The sequence below is a fragment of the Diospyros lotus genome, chromosome 8 (assembly GCF_014633365.1).
Source record: "Diospyros lotus cultivar Yz01 chromosome 8, ASM1463336v1, whole genome shotgun sequence".
Lineage (NCBI taxonomy): Eukaryota > Viridiplantae > Streptophyta > Magnoliopsida > Ericales > Ebenaceae > Diospyros > Diospyros lotus.
In genome coordinates, this window is record NC_068345.1 from 41229842 (window position 1) to 41250651 (window position 20810).

Sequence of the window (20810 nt, forward strand, 5' to 3'; positions counted from 1 at the left end):
AACTGAGCTGAGCAATGTTCAATGTTAAATAATAGCGATTGCGTAATGTTCAGTGTTAAATAAAATTGGTTGTGCAATGTTCAGTTATGAATAAATAAAGTGGTTGTGACAATAGTGGGTGAAAAAGTAGATGCACGCGATTGAAGAGTAATGATAACTGGTTCAGCGTAAAAAATTTAAATAAAAGTTAAATATGAGTTTTTATCTTAAGATATTTTAAAAATATTAAAATTAAATTATGAAAAACAAAACATATGGTTACAAATATAACTTCCCTTATTCCTTACAATCTCATTGCGAACTTCCAGTTCTACCCCTGGAAAAGTCAAAGTCAAGGGAGGACACGTTTAATGGCCGCCACGTGTGACCCTCGCCCTAAAACCTCGCAAAATCTTCTCCCTCTTCGATTCATTCGATTCGATTCGCTCGTAGCATTCCGAGCTACGCAATGCGTTCTTAATGGCGGTGTACAGATCTCTCAGAGCCCTAATCTCTGGGAACCCTAACAAAAGCAAGCTCTTCAGAACCAAAACCATAGCCACTTTGTCCCTACTCTCTCCCCATCGTTCCCGGGGTCTTCTCTCTCCCATCCCAGCCTTCGATGGCCCTCTTTTCCTTTCCTATCCTCCATGGAAGCTCTCTCAGTCCGCCACTCCTCTCTACTTCCAATCTCACGTAGTCCCCTTCCCCCCCAAGTTCCCGCCTTTGAATTTGCTTCGAGGGCGAAATTTGCCCTTCACCTTAGGGCTCGCTTCGGTTATTTCTGCCCCCGATTTGTTGAATCGGACCATCGTGAAGGAATTAGATGGCGGGGAGGTAGGTGCAGGTGGCCAAGCTGGATCTGCAGAGACCTTCTTGAACTTGCCGAACTTGATCTCCATAAGCCGTTTGATCTCTGGTCCTTTTCTCGGATGGTAGTGTCCTTTCTTTCCTTTGATTAACATCTTTTCTTCGATACAATCGTACCTCTTGTTACTTCACTTCTGTAATGATTCTCTGTTACTAGAAGTTTGGAGAGGAAATATTTTTTCTTATTTGGAAATTAGAATGAGAAGAAAATTTTAGCATACATGCAAGCAATTAGGTTCTCCTCACCAAATGCGGGTTCTGAACATAGCATAACAATTGATTCGCTAATGAGCACTACTCCGTAAAACTCCAAAATCTAATCTATGCCTTTGTGTTTCTGTGCTTCTGGATAGGGTTTTCAAGTTAAGACTTTTTTAGTTCAGACAATGTCGTTGGCACTGTCTTTGAGTTAGTAGAATTATGCATTTGGAAAGCTAAGCTGCATCACAAAGTGATAACAGTTCAATGGACTGATCTCTTATTAACTTTTCTTTTCAACGAGAACTAGTTCGTACATGAGATTTTAGTGCCTGATAGCAGATGAATTCCAGTTAGTCTTTAGTTGGTTTCTCAAAGAGTGAGGTGGGTCTTATACCTTCTTTGATGAAAAAGGCAAGAGTGGGTTGGAGGAGGAGAAGGGCTAGACTTTTAGCACCTTCATGCTCGATGTAATTAACTTGCAGAGAGGTGACGAGGGTTGAATCAACGTTTATCACATCATAAAGTAGACCTGTCTCTTTCTTATGATCTGGCATTTGGGTTTTGTTGATCCATGTTAAGGTCAGTTTTTGTGTTTTGCAGAGATGCCAGAGGTTAGAGATACTTTATCAGAGTTACTATCTTGTCTATGGTCTTTACTCTTTAGTTGTATCCAGGTTTACCCTGTGGTGCCTTCTTATCACTATCAGGAAAAGATTCCGACCAGATTGCCTTCATGATAGTTTGAGCTTGGCCTTCCAGGATTGATAGTCCTTCTAACTGTTCTCAGTTTTGGTTTTAGTTTTATTTGTTCTTGTGTTTACTCCACCTTACTAGATATGGCTATAGATAGAAATTATTGGCAAATGAAAATTCATGTAACTGAATTAAGGCCTGATGTGTTTATTGTCACATTGTTTTCTATGTCGTACTATTTCTTCTTGCATTGGACTTCTGTTGGCTTGATATGTTATTGTAAGTTCTATGTCAAGTCATCATGTTCCTTGAAACTTGACTAGTGGTCTAGATATGGTCTAGTGGAATTTCTCTAGAAACTTGACTACACTTGTGCAGGATGATCATGCAAGAAATGTATCTGCCTGCATTTGTGGGGCTGGCTATCTCTGGGGCAACTGACTGGGTATAAATGCTGTATTGGTTATCTCGTATTACAAACACAAATAGGGCATATATCAAAGTGAATTCTCACACCTTTTTCTTTTCCCTCATTCATCTTGTAGCTTGATGGACACATGGCTAGGAAGATGGGAATCAATTCTGTCATTGGTTCTTATCTTGATCCCCTGGCTGACAAGGTAATATTTTCGTCTATTATTCTTTGAAGCTCAGGGACACATGGGGAATGGCTTGTTCCTGTGGGTTGCTCGAGTCCATATGAAGCTGCTTAATAGTTGACTCCATCTTATGGTTTTGCCTCCGTTAATACAGGTTTTAATTGGATGTGTAGCTTTGGCAATGGTAGATGGAGGACTTCTTCACTGTAAGTAGAAGCAGTATTTCTTGTGTAGTTTTCCCACTTTTTAATCTCATAAATCCTGTCAAATCGCCTGATTTATACATGCTTTGCTGTCCCTTAAAAAATAAATAAGGCCCGAGTTGGATTCTTTTACTTAAGTATTGGAATGCATAATATACTCAAGACTATAATATTATTTGTATCAATCTCCACACCATTCTTAAATTAGTTTTTGATTGTAAAGCTGGACTTGTGGGACTCGTCGTGCTACGAGATGTTGCACTCATTGGTGGGGCGGTGTACAAAAGAGCTAGCAGTTTGGATTGGGAAGTGAGTTTGAGTACCCTTGCGTTAACTATTGGGATTAAATGTTTTATTGGACTATCTTTTTGTAACTGAATCATTTTTTCTCAGTGGAAAAGTTGGTTTGACTTCTTCAATATTGATGGGATGCGCCCTGAGAAGGTTGAGCCTCTGTTTCTTAGCAAGGTTAGTTTTGTATTCTTTAACTCAGTTATCTAAACGGGACATTGGTGAAGCATTTCAAAAGATGGTAGTACAATTTAGGTAGCTCCATACTGTTTCTATGTCAAAGTAAGATTTTCGATATTCAGTGGTGTAAAGAGGCAAATATCCTGTGACTTATAAGCTAATTATCGGAGAGGAGTGGGTGGCGGAACAGTTAATTGCCAGCATGGAGGAGTTTTTACTTAACTAGGTATGAGATTATTATATTAGAATTTATCTTAAAAGGCTTGTAGACCGGATTCTGCCTCTTAAGAGTGATGTGGATTCCCCCCCCCCCAACAACCCCCGGCATTTTTTTTCTCTCCTCTTTTTCTGGCGTGGGGAGCCTTGTAACTAGTTTTATGATCCCAACTTTCTTTATTATTTTGCTAAAAGGTGTGTTCATCGCAGGTTAATACAGTTTTCCAATTGGTATTGGTTGCTGCAGCTCTCCTTCAACCAGAACTTGGAACCCCAGAAACCCAGACATACATCACCAATTTGAGGTAGAAAATCATTGTTTGGTGAAGCTGCTAGGCTCCCGATCTTGATATATTTGATAGCAGAACTCAGTAAACTCATTACACTGCTGCAGTTGGGTGGTGGCTTCAACCACAGTAGCTTCCACTGCAGCATATGGGGCACAACATCTGAGGAAGGGATCCATGACAATGAAAAGGAATCGGTAGCTGTAGCTTTTAGCTTATTCTTGAGAAGATCTTTCATTGACCGAGACCGCTGTCGCTCTGGTTCCATCGGTAAAACTGAAATAAAAGGAGGCTTTTGGTTTCTTTGATACATATGCTGTTAAACATCAGAACCTTCTTCTCCTTCACTTTGTACATTCCTTTGCCAGTGGCAGATCAACTGGTGGACAGGCAGGTGCCAATCCGATCGAAGGCAAGAAGGGATACCCAATACCATGAAATTGCTGTGGGAGTGGGACCAAATGACTTGAAGGTCCTAAAATGAGAGAGATTCTTGTGAAACCATGCAAAGTCATGTTTAAGTAGGATCATGACGATGTAAGAATTTATTTACTGGTTTCAGCTTCAGGTTGAAACCAGAAGTAGGATTGTATTCTTGTTGCCGGGTAACAAATAAGCTTGAAGCGTTGCCTTTTGGGGCAATTGTCATCTTTTCAGCCACTGTTGTTTGGCACTTAAATTTTACTTCTTTTTTAATGTCTTCTGTTCTTTAAAAATACAAAAAAAAAAAAAAAAAAAAAAAACTATAACAAATTCAAACCGGCATCACTCCAGATTTCAGATCATAAAAAATTCCAAGACAACAGACTATAACATGGAAGACCACTGACTGCCATCGTGGCTCTCAACTACCAAAATTGCAGGAACCAACCTAAGTAGTGCTTCTTCTCTTTTGAGTTTCCAGGAATAACATTTACAGAATATATACTTGGGAGTTGAGTTTGTATGAGAAAATGCTAATGTTTCATCGAGGAATCAACTGCCATTTATGGGGTACCTGCATAAGTTGATAATAGGCCAACAAAGGTGACAAAGAAATACTTCAAAAGGTGACAAAAGCATTTTCACTGATAAGGCCATCTTCATTTAAAAATGTGACGAACAAGAACATTAGCAATAGACTAACAATTCAATAAACAAAACAAAAATATCCGTCGGGGGGTGCCATTTCTAGTAATATCGACCTAATCATCAATTTTATTATCAGGTCCCTAGGCAAGTTGACACATACCACTTTGTCTTCTCTACTTGGGAAAACCCTCTTCAACTTCATTCCATTTGTCGGCAAATTTTGGGAATTTTTCCTTCATCTGCCCAACAAGTTCCCTCGCCTCATCAACCCTTGAAATGCTTGCAAGTCCATTGACAAGTAACTTCATGGTCGTGAAATTAGGAACCCAGCCCTTTGCCAAGCTTTCCTTGCAAAACTGTAATGCACTCTCAAAATCGCCACCTTGACACAGGAAGTAAATCAGGGTAAAGTAACACTCACCGTCTGGTTGGCACCCATTATTGACCATTTTCTTCATCAAGTTCTTTGCTTCATCCAAATTCCCTTCTTTGCAAAAACCATGAATCAAAAGGTAATAGGTATCAGAGTTAGGCTTCATTCTCCTTGACACAATCCCGTCAAGCAAAGCCTTGGCCTCCATAGATTTCTTAAGCTTACACAGGCTCCGAATCCTAATATTATATGTACTAATCCCTGGACTTATGTCATACTCCTTCATTAATCGCAAAACCTTCCCAACATCGTCATACTTCTCCTCCCTGTAAAACCCAGCAATCAAAGTCCCAAATGTCGTCGCATTTGGCCTACAACGCTTCCTATCCATTTCGGCTATCACCGAATACCCCGAACTAGACGAACCCGACTCGCTAAACGCCTTAATAACAGTGTTGTACGTATCTAAATTCGGCTCAATCCCATACTTCTTCGGGAACTCAAGATAAATGCGCTTTACCTCGTTGTAATTCTTCGCGACGATGCAGGAGAACAGTAACGCGTTCAGAGACTTCGCGGTCCGTTCAACGCCCAAGTCAGGGATTTTGTCGAACGTCTGGAGGGCATTATCGAGCAAATCGGCTCGCCCGTAGAGGACGATGGAGTAGGCCAAGAAGCGCTCGTTGCGGAGGTCTGGGCGGGCCTTGAGCTCGTCGAGGAAGGACCGGATGCCCTCGAAGTAGTTAGCGCCGGCGAGCTGGGAGATGGCGATGGAGAAGGCGCTGCGGTCGAGGGGGGAGTCGGGGGTGAGGGAGGCGGCGCGGCATATTTCGAGGATGCGCTCTGGGTTTTTCTCGGACTTGAGGAGCTTGAGGGCGGCCCGGGACTTCTCTCTGCTGGTGAGAGGGGTTTTGGAATCCGGGTTTAGGATGGATGAGAAGCATCGGCGTTGGGCCAAGCTTAGCCGGGGCCTGGAGAAGTAAGCCATGCTTCAGCTGCGGAACGGGAAGCGGATCTGATTACAAATTGATCTGCATGCTATTTGCCGATCAGAGAAAGAAAAGAGAGCGAGTGGAGATGGGCTAGGGTTTTTCCTATGAGAGGATCAGACACCGTCGATCACATGGGGTTAGAAAGAAAAGACTCAAAACCTGATTGAGAGACAGGAAAGAGGAAAAAAAAAAATTGGACTCCTCCGTATTTTTTCCATGTGCCACGTATATTTTGTTTAGTAATTTTTTTTATTATTTTAATTATATTTTGTGTTAATTTAATTCTTACCTTTTTAATTTTTTTATGATAATTTAATTTTTTTTATTATTTTAATTATATTTTGTGTTAATTTAATTCTTACCTTTTTAATTTTTTTATGATAATTTAATTTTTTTTATTATTTTAATTATATATGTATTTTTAAATTAATTTAATTCTTATATGTTAAAAAATAAAATAAGATGAATTAATTTTAATATTTTTTAAATACTTTAAAACATAAAATTAAATTGATTTAAAAATATAATTACATCAATATAATTAAAATAATAAAAAATTTAAATTAATACTAAAAAAAATTAAAATACATGAATTAAATTAATTTAAAAATATAAATTTAGAGGTATAATTGAAATAATAAAAAATTTAAGTGATCATACAAAAATAATTAAAAATATAATTTTTAGCAAAATATATATATGAGACTTTGTAGTTTTTAATTTTTATTTTATAATTAATTAATTAATTATATTAAAAATAAAAAGTTAATACATATAAAAAATAAAAAAATCTTGATCCTTGGGGAGTAGCAGTGGAAGTTTTGGTGGGAGCAATCAAAGGTAACTTCCCGCCAGCACTTCTGTAAAGACCGTTCGGTAGATTCAAAGATTCGCACATCTGTCTCTCTCCTCTGATTTTGGAAGCTGCCCACTTTTCGGAGCTTCGCCACTGAGGCTCTGAGTGATTGGTGGCGGAAGATTGGGGCCGGATATGGCGAGAATGCCGCTGATCTTCGTCTTCCCCTCCATTGATTTGGGAGGTCTGGCTTCGAACTGGTGGAATGAGATCAACGACTCGACTCGGTGGCAGGATGGGATTTTCTTCACTCTCTGTGCCGCCTATGCCCTTGTTTCTTCTGTAGCCCTGGTACTGTAAGCGCCACTCATTCGGCAACTCAATTGAAGATTTGAATTTTAATTTCTGAATCTGTGGCTTTTGGTAGTTCAAAATTTGAATTTGTTTGGGAGCTGAAGGAAGGTAGAGCCTCAAAGGTAGCTTCGGGAAGTCTAATCAGTTGTCTTAGGAGAGGCTAGAAGTGATGGCTTGAGACATGGGATTGAATATCTAAGAGCGGTTTCTTTGCTTCAGTTTTTAGACAACCAAACGCAGGATTGGTATCTTCGCGTGATTCCATGGACTGGGATAGAGAAGAACTATTCTTTGGTGTTTCCGGGGCCTGTTAGATAGTGTGAATTGTGCTGTTCTGTTTAGCACTAGCCAATTAGGACTTGAGGCGTTGTGCACAATGTCTTCTTTTAGGCTACGAGGTAATCCCCAGTCTTAAAAGAATGATATATTTTAATTTCTTACAGTCCAATAAATTAACTATCTAATATACACTAGGCTAATCCAGCAATGCTTAGAAACCCAATCCACATTTTTAGGCAACCAATCCATATTTATCTTCTCACTAGAATATTACTACAACACCTATAATATATTACACTATAAAAGGAAGTCTAACAATCGACCAAGAAGCCAAGCAACTACAACACAAATCCACTAGCAGTAGTCTCCTGGTTTTCTTATACAAAAAAGTTGGTTAGGCTCTTGATCATAAAAACCAAGAATTGACCAATTTGCTTCGGTTCTTAGTTTTGTGATTGGGTAACCCAAACTCAATAACAAGTTAATTGTGTGTGCTTTCACAAAATCTTGCGTGGTATATATGCTCGAGTTGTCTCAACATCATTCAGTATAAACTCTTACCAAAATAATCATGCATACTAAGTACTCATAAATTTAAACTCAAGCTTTTTTAAGTGAATTAATTCAATTAAGACATTCTTGTCAGCATAAACAACCCAAATTTCTTCTCATTCCATTTGTTCAGTTCTACATCATAGTTGGAGTTCCATTCTCAATCTAAAATTTGAGAATTGGCAAAGGGTAGTGCAATATTGTATTTGGCCAATAATTCAGAAGTTTGGGAAATCGTGAATTGTTTTTGCATGATGATGGATTAACAAATATATGGATATATTTAAAAATATATTCCTATTGCGAATTTTGATGTTAATACTCTAGTTTCTTGGATTATCACTATGTTGATTTACTTGCAAGTCTGAGGGTTATTTCAATTTAATTAGAAGTAGTCCCTATTAAGTTTTTATCATAGATGTCTGCATACAGTGATGTGTCTATGCTTAGAAGGCCTACTTGAAGGTCTTGACTCTTGGTACTTATTTATCCAAACTTACAATTTAAACTTTGTGCATGTGATGCTCATATGCAGATTCAATTAATAAGGGTTGAATTGAGAGTACCAAAGTATGGTTGGACAACACAAAAGGTTTTCCTTCTTATGAACTTCATTGTAAATGGAGGTAATGCTTGGACTCTTTGTAACTATTTCATGATTTGGATGTTATATAGGGGCTTAACTCTGAAACTATTCCCTTAATGCATTCGTGTTATTTATTTTCTACTTTGACGTTACATAGAGCTTTAACTGTGAAGCTTTTTATTTCAGTGCGTTCTGTTGTGTTTGGATTTCATTTGCAAGTGTTCCATTTGCATTGGAAGGTAAGTCTTATGCTGTTCTTCAATGCATTTTATTTCAGATTATACCTGCATACCCTTCCAATGCACTGGGTGTTTTGGCTTTCTTTTGTTTATTTATATTTGTGTTTTTTTTTTTTTTTTTTTGGGGGGGGGGGGGGGGGGGGGCGTATAATTTGGCCCCCTTTCTTGCTTAAGATGCAAGAAGTTCAGAGAATTCCATAATCTTAGGTAGGTCCAGTCTTCACACTGGTAGATATGCCCTTGGCCTCATATAGAGAGGCATTACTGGTTGGGCATTTAGTTCTTTGATGCTGAATGATGTGTTTTTCATACCTTTCACTTATGGCCTAACTGCTATTTAGCATTTTGTCATTGTGTCGTTCTCCTTGCTCTCTTCTCTCATGTTTTGACATTCATATCTCCAAAGGAACTTTAAACAGACAGGAAGAGACAGATATTAAAAAGTGTGGCCATTCATTCTGGTTTCTCTTGCTTGAAATGATATTGCTTAGCCAGTGCATCTACGTCAGCAATTCTTTTAGTTAATAAAGTGTAATCTGCTCCTTGGTAGAAGGAACGATTCTCATGATTATATTGTGACTCATTTTATAATTTTCTTGTGTTCATCATCAATCTATGAAGCAAACTCACCAAAATCAGCTGTTAGATAATCACACATTGACCAGGCAAAATAAAGAAGAAGAAGAAGAAGAAGAAGATAATCCCATGCTGATCACATTGGAAATGGTAGAAGTGTATTGCACATGTAACGTACTGTGACAACTGAACTTGCCATCTTCAACTTACTGCCCATAAGCATTCTTAATAAAATGTTGATACTTGAAGGAGCTATTGTTGAGAAAAAGCTGAATAGATGAAAATGAGACTACCTTTTTTATCATAATGGCTATCTAGAATTCTTGAGGCATTTATTCTGACATTGGACAGCTGTATCTTGGGTAGGTGCTAATTTTGGTGCTATTGGATCTTCCTGGACTTCTGTTTTTCTCAACCTACACACTGCTTGTCCTCTTTTGGGCAGAGATTTATCACCAGGCAAGTTAAAGCTCTACCTTACCTATACCTAGGACACTGATATACAACCCTAGGGTTAGCCCCCCTTTTAAGTGCACATGATGTCTTCCAAATGTACTTTTTCTTTTTAATATTTGTATGTAATTTTGGCTATTATCAATGAGCAGGCTAGAAGTTTACCAGCAGATAAGCTCTGGATTTATTACATCTCAGTAAATGGTGCAATGTACTTTATACAGGTATACTCCCCCCCCCAACCTTGTAATGCGCAGCTGCCATTTGCATATAAGATGTTATGTGCTCATTTTTCTCAAGTATTTCAAGTGTTGGCTATAGCTAGATGAACATCTTTCTCTGTCTAAAATTTTGGTTTTGGTTGTCAGGCTTGTATCTGGATTTACCTTTGGGTGGATGACAACGGTATTGTAGAACTTGTTGGGAAGATATTCATTGCAGGTTAGGCATCTTATCTAGGCTTTCTATGCATGTACTGTCTTCAACATAAATCTGTTGAATCATCCTTCACGAGTACTGCTTTCTCACTTGCTTTTTTTTTTTTTCCCAGCCGTATCATTTCTAGCAGCATTAGGTTTCTTGCTGTATGGAGGAAGGTGAATCTTCTGAATATACATATTGGCTTACATTATTTAAGCATCTGAAGTAACCTTCATTCTGACAATCCAGACATGTGATGATTGTGTTTTTCTTGTACTTTTTCATATAATGCTCTATCTAATGCTTCCAGATTATTTTTAATGCTGAGACATTTTCCTATTGAATTGAAAGGGAGAAGACAGAAGCTTCTTGAGGTTTGTGCTTCCCAAATTGTAGTTTGATTACTGCATATTGGAGAATAATTGGTAGGATTTGTTTGGAGCATCTTGCTCAATGTTTTTATTTCCCCTGCTATATTGCTTGAAATTTTCTTTTTCACTGTGCTCTATCTACGGTGGCAAACCTGTAACTAATATTCATTGCACTCTATAGAGCTCATGCATACATGCTTGGCATTTCTTCAGTGACAGTGACCCTGACAATCATTTCAACTTATAGAAAGATCAAAGAGGAGAAACGTATGACCCCTGTTAAAATTGTAATTATTTTGGATAGTGTAGACTTGTTTTCGTTATTCATATAAATGAAACATCATATAACATATATCTATATTTATATATAAATTATTCACTTAGGACACGTCCTGAATCAGACAGAATTTGCCAGACAAGGAACCAATTTGAAGAGACCAAATACTATTCCCATGAACTTCATGTCATTGTCAGCATGCATGTTTCCCTCAAATTAGAAGTTGTCACAACTTGCTTTCTTTGTACTATTGGACTTTGTCCAAAGAACACTTAAATCAGAGTACTGGCTAAATGTGAACTTTTACCCAAAAAGACTTGAAAAGCAGAGTACCAGCAAGTAGCAAGATATCAAGGTCCACTTATGTGTTTATGTGTGCCATGTGGAATTTTTTCCTGATTATCATACCTGTCCCATTCAACTACTCTCCTTTAGTAACTGGCCATCCCATATAATGATATTCCGTGGCTTAATACGCAGACTGGATGGAAGCATATCGCTTAGTTAGTTATTCCTTTTAAATTCAATAATTTTGTCAAGGAGATGAATGGTTTTATTGCATGAGTTTTTACACTTCAGAAACATGTTGGTGGAACAGAGCAAGGATTATTATCTTACCTGAATAAAACAAACTTAAGAAATGTGTAACTTAGCTTGAATATTCACCGTTACCCCAATTATGATGCTAACAGCCTTGAACAAAAATTCTCTCACAATTATTTAACACTTACAGAGAGATGAAACAGCTCTACATATACTGATGCTCTCTCTCTCTCTCTCTCTCTTACACACACACACACACACACACACACAAAAGATCACAAGCTCATGCACACATGCATGTGTGTGTGCAAGCATTCACTTGAAAGGTAACATTTTCTAAAAGCATTACATGAATGACAGGTTAATTTCTTTAAAGTAGCTTCTTGTTCATATGTGTTAATTGTTGCAGGTCGGCTCTGTGACTGCTATATACTTCTCATGCTTTCTCATAAGATGCTTTGTGGTAGGTTTCTGGTTATGCTCTGTACCAATTAATTGAATTTTTTGTCTTTTCTTGAATATTCCTGCCTGTTGGATGAAAATAAAGGTCGAAAACCATAAATGAAAACAAAGGCATGGGATGGGAAGGGAGGGAATTATAAAATCATTGGAGAGTTATGCAGATCATATAATGATAAACCTTCAGATGGTTTGTCCTTGTTAGCTCTTGGCATGAACTTGATTGCAGATAAGAAGAAAATCTGAAATTTCTGTTTTTGTGGTGAAATTACAATCAAATTGTTGTGTAAAGGTGGTAAAATTTAAACTTTAGGGTATTGAAAGTTGAACCTTAATCAACAAACTTTGGCCTAACATCTGATCGTCACCGTATTATTTGGGACACCTAAGGCTGAAGTTCTTTGCATTTTCAAAATTTAGAGTCTTTAAGATGTAAATGTGAAATCTTGGAGCAGCTCTTCCCACCACCAAATTTTTGGTATATCCTATCATTTCGCAGCATACATGTCATGGAACACAAGCTATCATGCGAGTGATGGAGTATGTGGTCTTCTTTATGTTGGCGAAACAAATAAACAGTTGGTTGTGGCCTTTCGACATGATCTTTAATGATCTACTGGGAAAAAATAATTGTTTACTATTTGATCAAAATGATGACTAGTGACCAACTTTGGCCTTAAGATACTACACTCTAGGCTTTGATTTATTGAGTTTTTTTCTGGATATTTTTGTGGACACTTGAATGGTGCCCAATTGTGTAACCATGCGTATGAAGTTTGCATTTCCTAAGTCCTCAAATTAGCCATGGAAGTAAACATATGAAAGGGAATTCCAGCTGTTATAGTGTTAGAAGAAAATTGTAGTTTATTGTGATGTTTTTTTTCCATTTGCTTTCTCAGTTCCTGTTGTTTTCTACTTATATACATTCACTTTTCGACTTGGGGGCCTCCCACTCAAATTTCAAACTGCAGGTTTTTGTATCTGCTTTTGATTCAGACGCATCACTAGACGTATTGGATCATCCAGTCTTAAACTTGATATACTATACGGTACTCTTTCAAAGTTTGTGTGTATTTGACCTCATAATTTTTATGACTTGCATTTTCCATAACCATGTCTTTTGACTTCCAATTGTTCAAATATACAGCTGGTTGAGATACTCCCTTCATCTCTGGTCCTCTACATTTTTCGTAAGTTGCCTCCAAAGGGTATACCGACGCAATATCATCCCATCTATTAAGCCTGTGGATAAATGATTGCGTCGTTAAACGCTAGTCTTGGTAGAGGTTTCGTATTGGAACCAGATAGACAACCAAATCTATTGACCTGGTATGGCCTGTATTCACTACTTTTTTTTTTTCCACGCATCCAATGCATGGAGCTCTAAGAAAGGAGCTGATGCAAATATATTGATCCCTGGTGGATTTTGTTAGTTATATGGGTTGTAGACATTTGCAATTTTATTTGACTGAGATAGGGTTGTAAGGAAATTTTAGCGATGAAATATAATTCTACTTTTCTTATTTTCCCTGCTTTTTTAGGGATGCTAAAATCACTGCTTATGTGTGCTGTGGTGTTGCTCATGGTAGGTTTGAATGGTAAAATCAATTTAATGTTGAAAACATATGTACAAGAGAGGACTTGAAGCACATCATTAGGCTTGTCAATGGATTGGATCTGGACCATTAGGACAGCAGGGCATGACAGTATGCTTCAAGGTTCAAGCCCTGCAGTGTGCCAATCAATATATTTTTCTTAACGTAGCTGAAGGAAATTACACTGCCAAAGTGACACTTCATTGAAAAATAACTTCAAAGCTGTACACACAAACATGTTGACAATTCCAATCAAAATGATTGAATGACAAAGCAAGATAATTTTATGGGTAAATATTTCCCAGCAAAGGCTTTGGTCATAACAGATCAACAAAAACTGCCCTGCACCAACTAGTGCTGAATTACCCAAACACACCTCTATTGCAGGTAGCAACATCATGCAAGTTAAACCACCCAACAAGGAATGATTCCATCATATCTAGCACGTTACTAGCAAAATGTCATTATAAAAGAATCTGGCACCCAACTAATTGTTCAACCAGATCCAACACCAAGTCCATCAGCATTTTCATAGTCTTAATAATATCTGGTTAATTTTATTGCGCTTCCACGACTGGCGGGGCAGCAAATCTCACATTTGGAGGCCTTGCAACCACTACGGGATCATCTGCAAAGAGTGATTTAATAAACCATGGAGTTTTAAGGGGGCGACGACCAGTTGTCCGAGGATACACATCTTCAAGAAAATAGTAGGCATGGCCAGCAATCATTCCCTGGACCACAAAATAGAGATTATTTAGAAGATGACACATATAGCACAAACTAGCAGACAAATAAGTGACGGAAAGATACTGAACTAAAAGATAGGTCACTTGCTAATGCAGGCGACTGATTGCTGTCCAAGCTAAAGCTTTGAAGTTTTCAAGAATCAGGAGCCCCAATTTAAAATATATGATACACACATGGAAATCTCAAACAAGAAAACAGAGGCAAGAACCAAAAGCAGATTTGATAGATAATTTAATTGCATATAATTGTGGATCACGTGGAGCAAACAACAGTCCTAAGCCTTTACTCTCACTAGGTGGGTCAGGTCCATGAATTCTAGCTTCCCAACCATTTCTATCCATAGTCATATCTTTTATAGGGCCATTATACTCAATTTTAGGACATGCCAGGCTACTGAATGCAGTCAAGTGCCCTTGGGATTTTACAGCTTTTTTGAGGTAGAGACTTGGGGAAAAATATATACAGCACAGACTAGCATTCTTGCACACTTATTATTCACCTAGTTATTATGACTCTAAACATTCACCTGAAATGTCATATCTAAAAAAAGGGAAAAAGAAAATAAGGTCAAAACAAGAAAGAAAACTAATAAGTGAACATAAAACTCATCTGGGTTCCATAAAAGTTCCAGAGTGGAATTTAATCAGTAAGCACTGTATCAGGTCATGCCAAAAATATTGACCATGTTTATGACACAGGAAAAATCATATTAGATGATGAGCAGAAAAAGGCTAAATTCAAACACACCAGTAGATCCACCCATGCACTAGCACCAACAAGGACAGAGAATCCCAAAAGAACCTGCATGAGAAACAGTTCCTACTGTGAGTGACAGAAAGTGAAAACAATAACATAGAAAGTCAGGGACTTCCAGTGAGTAACCTAAGTTCATTCAATCTAAGATATGCATGAAGGGAATGAACTTAAACACTTCAAATGTGAATCTCAACTTTCAAAGGCATTATGACTTTTTAACTGATTCAATTTGTTATATCCATAAGAGTATTTCCTTTGGCATGCAAAATCAGTTGACCAACAATATAATTGCCCAAGAGGATCAAAATTGGTAACATTACTATCATGACTTAAATCACAAAAAAGAAACAATTGCACCACCCGTGGAACATAAAAAAGCCAAAGGGCCAGAACGGTTAGTTGTTGAAAATGGGAAGTAAAGGTGGAGATGGATATGCAACCTAATTACCTATTTCTTTAATGTCAGTTATAAAATGAGATCACTCACCCATGGAAGGTAAGCTGCTGTAAAAGTAAAGAGACCCAAGAAGCTCATGTGGATGAAAGGATTTCGCTTGCTCCACACATAGACCTGCAGGGTGAGGGACCCAGTGGGAAGGATAAGTAGCTTTTGAAACAGTTATTAAGATACTTGTTTCATGCATAGAAAGGACACTAACCATCATAAATGTCAATGAATTGCTGAGAAATATTATCCTTGCTAATGACTCGGAGAAATAAGGTATCATGCCCCCAACAAGAACAATCCCAGTCAAAACGGTAGCACCAAATAAAAGCATGTAAAAGAAATCAGCAGTCCTTCCCCTGAAAGAATTTTCTTCAAGAAGCTTGCAGTACCGGGCAAGAAAGAACATGTGAAACAAGAAGTCCAAGTCTGCCAATATTAAAGCCCAAATTGGTAGGTCAAGCACCATAAAAAACAGTATGTGTTATTAGCAGGGATATCAATTAAAACTGCAAAATTTTCAACAAGCTAATAGCAACAAGTTCAAAAAGGTTCAAATGTTAGACACAATTAGTTAACTGTGCAACTATGACCCATGCATGTATGTTAGGCTGATAGAGCTCCAATGTTAGTCTCAAATTATGAAAAATTAAAATACATACTTTCTGTTATACAGGTGCATGCTACATTTCTTAATCACTTGAAAATGACAGGATGAATGGAAAAGGTGCTATGTTACCAAAAATGCCCCAGCATATTCCAAGTTGGTATGCACATACCTACATATGGTAGTTTTGTTCCAAAATAGTGAATTCAATGAACCTAACAATCCCAATGTTATTCACATTTATTCTTAGGATGGAAATATACATGTACAATTAATAAAAATGTATGGATATTAGAGGTTTGGCTTGAAAAAATGTAAACAAGTAATGGCTATTCCAAAAAGTATTTGCTTGTATAATTATTTTGAAGAATAAACTAGATTGTGTTTTGTGTTATTCACTGGATATCTAATTGTTAAGAAAGATCTCTGAAATTCCAACAACTACCGTTTTACCCCAATCTTTCCATAGTTTAAGTTATCCTGCATGCTACAATCCCGTTCCTGTTCCATATTAAAACAATCAGTGTTTCAGGTACACCGACAGCCATACTTCATAGGGAATGGACAGATTTGGTATTAAGTATTTAATTCTAACCCACTTCTCATTCCAGGGTAAGGATTAGAAGGAGCTTTCCTCCTTTACCCTGATCCAAATTTACCTCCATGTGTCAGAAGAACAACAATAACAACGTTCAAATATGACCAGCTCCAGCTTATGAAGTTGAAGCCCAGTCTCAATGTGGAACACCGATATCACAGAGTAAGTTGACAGTTTACCAGACTAATTTTTGTGCATGATGTGAGCAAAAAATGCAAACTGTTATGCAGGCATGTACCCATGCATTTTTTATTAAGCATAAGTTCTGAAGTTATGCTCATGGTAATCAGAACCAAAAAATGAAATAGTACAGAGACAGTAGCATTATCAGAAAACGTGATAACAAGAACCTCTGTATCAAATCATGACTAAACCAGATGATAACAAATATAAAAGGTTCAACCATAAAGAGAAATCATATGTGGACAACTACACTGAATCCCCTACATGCCAGAAATTAAGGCACTAATTTTTCATCATGGAAATGACCACTCACTCAACCATTTTATATGTGTTTGTGTGTGTGTGTGGTGGTAAACGACCATATATTGTCAAACTTCAGAGTGCTAAATCTCATAAGATAAATAATCTTATGTGTTGAAATGACTAAACCAGGGTATACCTTGATCAAACCCATATTATTTTCTACAAAGTACCAACTACCAAAATGAAGGCAACCAATGTATACCGATGTCAAAACTCAAAAGGTAGTTCATACAGAATTGAGTCAGGCAGCTCCAGTAAAAAGGAAATGCATTTCATTCTGAGTGGATCACCTAGAAGCTCATAGTTAAGGAATTACCCATTTTCCGGAAATAAAGGAAATTGGTGATGAGCCGCCAAATCTGGTAATGCTTGACCACGAGCTTCGGGTTCAAGTACAGGTTATGTGGGGAGATTATCTGCAAATAAAGTTTTAACAGTTAAATATCAACACTGATTAAATTATAGGAGATAAATGATTGTTTAGTTTCAGAAGATAAAACTTCCACAAACCCATTGTATGGTTAAAATCAAAAATAAAAAAATACTCATGCATATATCTATACACAAATTTAAGTAATTATAATCTCCAAATAACAATGAAAGCAAACTTCTTTTTCACATTGTTAGTAAAATATGTTCAAGAAATTATAGAAGTCCTGTTCAAAATTAGGCTAACCAATAATGCCCATATAGAAGCTGCACTACTAGTTACTTGACAACAAAAACAAAAACCCAAAATTTTGGAAATAAGCCTAGCTCAATAGTACTCAGATGCATAGAACTGAGCAAGTAATACAAGATGAAACTGATAACCATGAACACCTGCAAAAAGAATGACTAAGACTTTCACCAAATAACAAACCACACAAAAATATAAGCTCAGCTGAAAAAGCTTTAGCCAAAAACCCAATAAGCATAAAAGATTAACTTCTAAGTACCAAGGATGGCAACAATAACATTGTCAAATTGCTGATAGAGGCACTACATTCATCACCAAATTATAGAAACCTAGTTTAAAAAAGCCCCAACCAAAGAAGTAGTCAAATCAACAATCTTGTACAATTCTGGCAGAGGGACTAAAATTTTAATTAAAATACCGTTCCAAGTAGTAAACAAACAGGTCAATTGCCACCATAGAGGCTAAAACTCTACCAAATTATAGAAACTCTAGCTATTTTGCAAAAAAAGAAACCCTAGCTGAATATAAGCCTCACCAAATTCCACCCAGACAAATGGAAGCAAAACTATTAAGATTACTGTCCCAACCCAATACCAAACTGGCAATCTACTTGTAGATCTTGGGTATTGCTTGCCCATTCCAAAAGATAACTTTAATAAGAACTTTTGAGCAAGAGCTCATGAATCATGAGGTTACATGCATTATTGAAACTAACTCCAATATCAGGTGGGTGTGGGCATCAAGATTGTTTGTTTGAGTCTTGCAGGTGGCAAGATTTATATGAGATTTCAAGCTTGGAAAATACATCAACATGTAAAAGAATAAAGTTTGTTCCCATTTAATGCCACATCGTTTCTCTATTGGGAAGTCTTAAATGTATTAGTTGGCAACTTGGTACTAAAAGTTCAAATTCAACTACAATAGTGCGGACAGGTATAGCAATTTTTACCCGACTCAATGTGTACTGACAAAACCAGTTCATCTTGGGTAGGTATAGACCTAAACTTTTTTCTGACTCTGTATGAAAAAACAAAAAACCTGCATATATTAATCAATATCTATTTTTTGTTTAGCATGGTGCTGATGCATTATGCGTACAAGGTCAAACCCAAGCTACTTGCCAAAGCCAAAGCTAATTACTATACGCCAGCTAGGGTCGCTAGGCACAACCACCCTCGCTCAACAACTCATATCTAGGATCTAACTTAGCCAAATAAAAAATCAACATTCAACAACATCCCTAAGACCTAACTTTTTAAAACAAAATAACCCCAATTTTTTATTGAGAATTGGAGATAAAAAAATATTTTTTTTATTTGAACTGAGCGGGTATGAATATCTGATAAGTACCTAGTACCCACTGGGGGCATGGATGGGGGAGTAAGTATATTACCCAATGGGTATGGGTATAAGTACATGCATGAGTATTAAAAAGGGGACATAGTATGAGTAAGGGGGACTAAATATATTACCTGACGAGTTTGGGTGTAAGTATGGAAACGGGTATTAAGAAGGGGACACAGGTATGGGTACAAGGAAGGTGCACCCAAATAATATCCAGCTCAGTGCTATTCATGAAACTGGATTAGGTCAAAATTATAGTAAGATGAGATTTGTGGCCTAGCAAAGACGCAATGATCTAAAACTAGGAGTTCGTACTCATTCCCATGTTAATATTCTACTTGGTCTTGACTCCAAGGGTTAACTTTTTGGTGATAGGCTGACAACCAATGGCCACTACCAATGAAACCAATAACCCTCTATAGCTAACTGCATTAAGACTACCAAATTTTATAATCCCAGTTGAAGATAAGCCTAACCCAACAACAACCATTGCCACATTAGCTGAAGCACTAGGCACTAAAATATGAAATCAGCAAGCCTGTAAATTGCCAACAGATAGACCAAAAGTTTTCACCCTAACAAAGAAACCTATGAGCCGAAGCCAATAAGCCAACAACTCCTAGATGTATAATATAATCACTTCAGAGGAACAGACAATGAAATCATTAAAACTTTACAATTGACACACTTGAACTATACAAACGCGTATAAACACAAATTCCCCAGAGAAGGAAAAGTAGGAAAATACATCGAGGGAGCAAACGATGGTGATAACAGTTGCAGCCGTAAGATACGAACGGGTGATGATTGGCATCTGCTTGTACCATTCTTCGACTGCTTGCGCCATTTCTCCACTGTCGCTGAATCAAAAGCCCAACAACCCAAACAAATTTCCTCCAAACCCCAGCAAGATTTTGGAGAGACAAACCAATTCAATGGCTACCCGAAGCTCTGAGTCACGGATGCATATATCTACGATCGAGCGAGGGAGGGAGAGAGAGAGAGGGAGGGAGGGAAGGGGGAATTGAGCACTAAAAGGAAAGAGCTTTGGAATTACCAGCTGAGATTTGTGTGTTGTGGCCGGTCCAGCTGGTCCACGCGCGACACAATAGCGTGGCTCCACGAGCCAATCACGTGCCTTTTGTGATTGCTAATGGCCAATCATGCCCTTTCAGTGACAAGCAGTATTAAGCCTTGAAAATTAAACGAAAGTCATGTATGTGACATTCCAAGTCAATCACCCACTACCCTCATTTTATTATCCTATATTTAAACTAATTAAAATTAATTAATAAAATTATTTAAATATTTAAAATAAAATACAATAAATATAACTGACTTAAAAACAAGGTATATTTATTTATTAGAATTACTTTTAAAATATATATTTATATAAATTACAAAAATTATTTAAATAAATATTAGTCTATTTATTTCAAAGTAAATCATTTTTAAAAAATATGAAAAAAAATAAAAAAATTCCCTTCAATTTCATAACTCGTTTTTATATTTTATCAATCTACTTTTATTTTGATTTTAATTTTTAATAATAATTAATTTGGGATGGAATGGGCTTTTTTTAAATTCGGCCCACCAAAAAATGAAATGAGGGGGCTGTTCATATGTTTATTGGGCTCCCTAGCATGAGATGAAATCCCAACGGCCCAAATGTTTACACGCAACTAATACG

General features: G+C 37.2%; 4 protein-coding genes across 5 annotated transcripts; 2 read left to right on the forward strand and 2 right to left on the reverse strand.

The window, feature by feature from the left end:
• Window positions 1-385: 385 nt before the first annotated feature.
• Window positions 386-4175, forward strand: LOC127808123 (cardiolipin synthase (CMP-forming), mitochondrial). Its single transcript, XM_052346509.1, has 8 exons — window positions 386-914; window positions 2122-2188; window positions 2289-2363; window positions 2497-2548; window positions 2769-2854; window positions 2939-3013; window positions 3443-3537; window positions 3627-4175. Exons 1-8 carry the CDS (start codon window positions 460-462, stop codon window positions 3718-3720), a joined length of 999 nt encoding a protein of 332 aa, XP_052202469.1. The 5' UTR covers window positions 386-459; the 3' UTR covers window positions 3721-4175.
• A 386-nt stretch (window positions 4176-4561) lies between these two features.
• LOC127808122 (pentatricopeptide repeat-containing protein At1g61870, mitochondrial) lies at window positions 4562-6099 on the reverse strand. Of its 2 annotated transcripts, XM_052346508.1 has the most exons (2): window positions 5012-6099; window positions 4800-4946 (listed from the first exon to the last, which is right to left on the reverse strand). In XM_052346508.1, the coding sequence occupies exons 1-2, from the start codon at window positions 5949-5951 to the stop codon at window positions 4909-4911; spliced, it is 978 nt and encodes a 325-aa protein (XP_052202468.1). In that variant the 5' UTR covers window positions 5952-6099; the 3' UTR covers window positions 4800-4908. The 2 variants fall into 2 exon arrangements, with proteins under 2 accessions (XP_052202467.1, XP_052202468.1); XM_052346507.1 differs by having other exon boundaries at window positions 4562-6098.
• Window positions 6100-6770: 671 nt separating this feature from the next.
• Window positions 6771-13383, forward strand: LOC127808215 (tobamovirus multiplication protein 1-like). The gene is made up of 11 exons (XM_052346644.1): window positions 6771-7102; window positions 8472-8562; window positions 8709-8761; window positions 9704-9796; window positions 9943-10014; window positions 10159-10231; window positions 10341-10386; window positions 10521-10584; window positions 11811-11864; window positions 12832-12909; window positions 13008-13383. Exons 1-11 carry the CDS (start codon window positions 6947-6949, stop codon window positions 13098-13100), a joined length of 873 nt encoding a protein of 290 aa, XP_052202604.1. The 5' UTR covers window positions 6771-6946; the 3' UTR covers window positions 13101-13383.
• Window positions 13384-13634: 251 nt separating this feature from the next.
• LOC127808216 (derlin-2) lies at window positions 13635-20159 on the reverse strand. The gene is made up of 6 exons (XM_052346645.1): window positions 19869-20159; window positions 17414-17513; window positions 15621-15835; window positions 15449-15532; window positions 14953-15006; window positions 13635-14189 (listed from the first exon to the last, which is right to left on the reverse strand). The coding sequence occupies exons 1-6, from the start codon at window positions 19965-19967 to the stop codon at window positions 14013-14015; spliced, it is 729 nt and encodes a 242-aa protein (XP_052202605.1). The 5' UTR covers window positions 19968-20159; the 3' UTR covers window positions 13635-14012.
• Window positions 20160-20810: the final 651 nt, after the last annotated feature.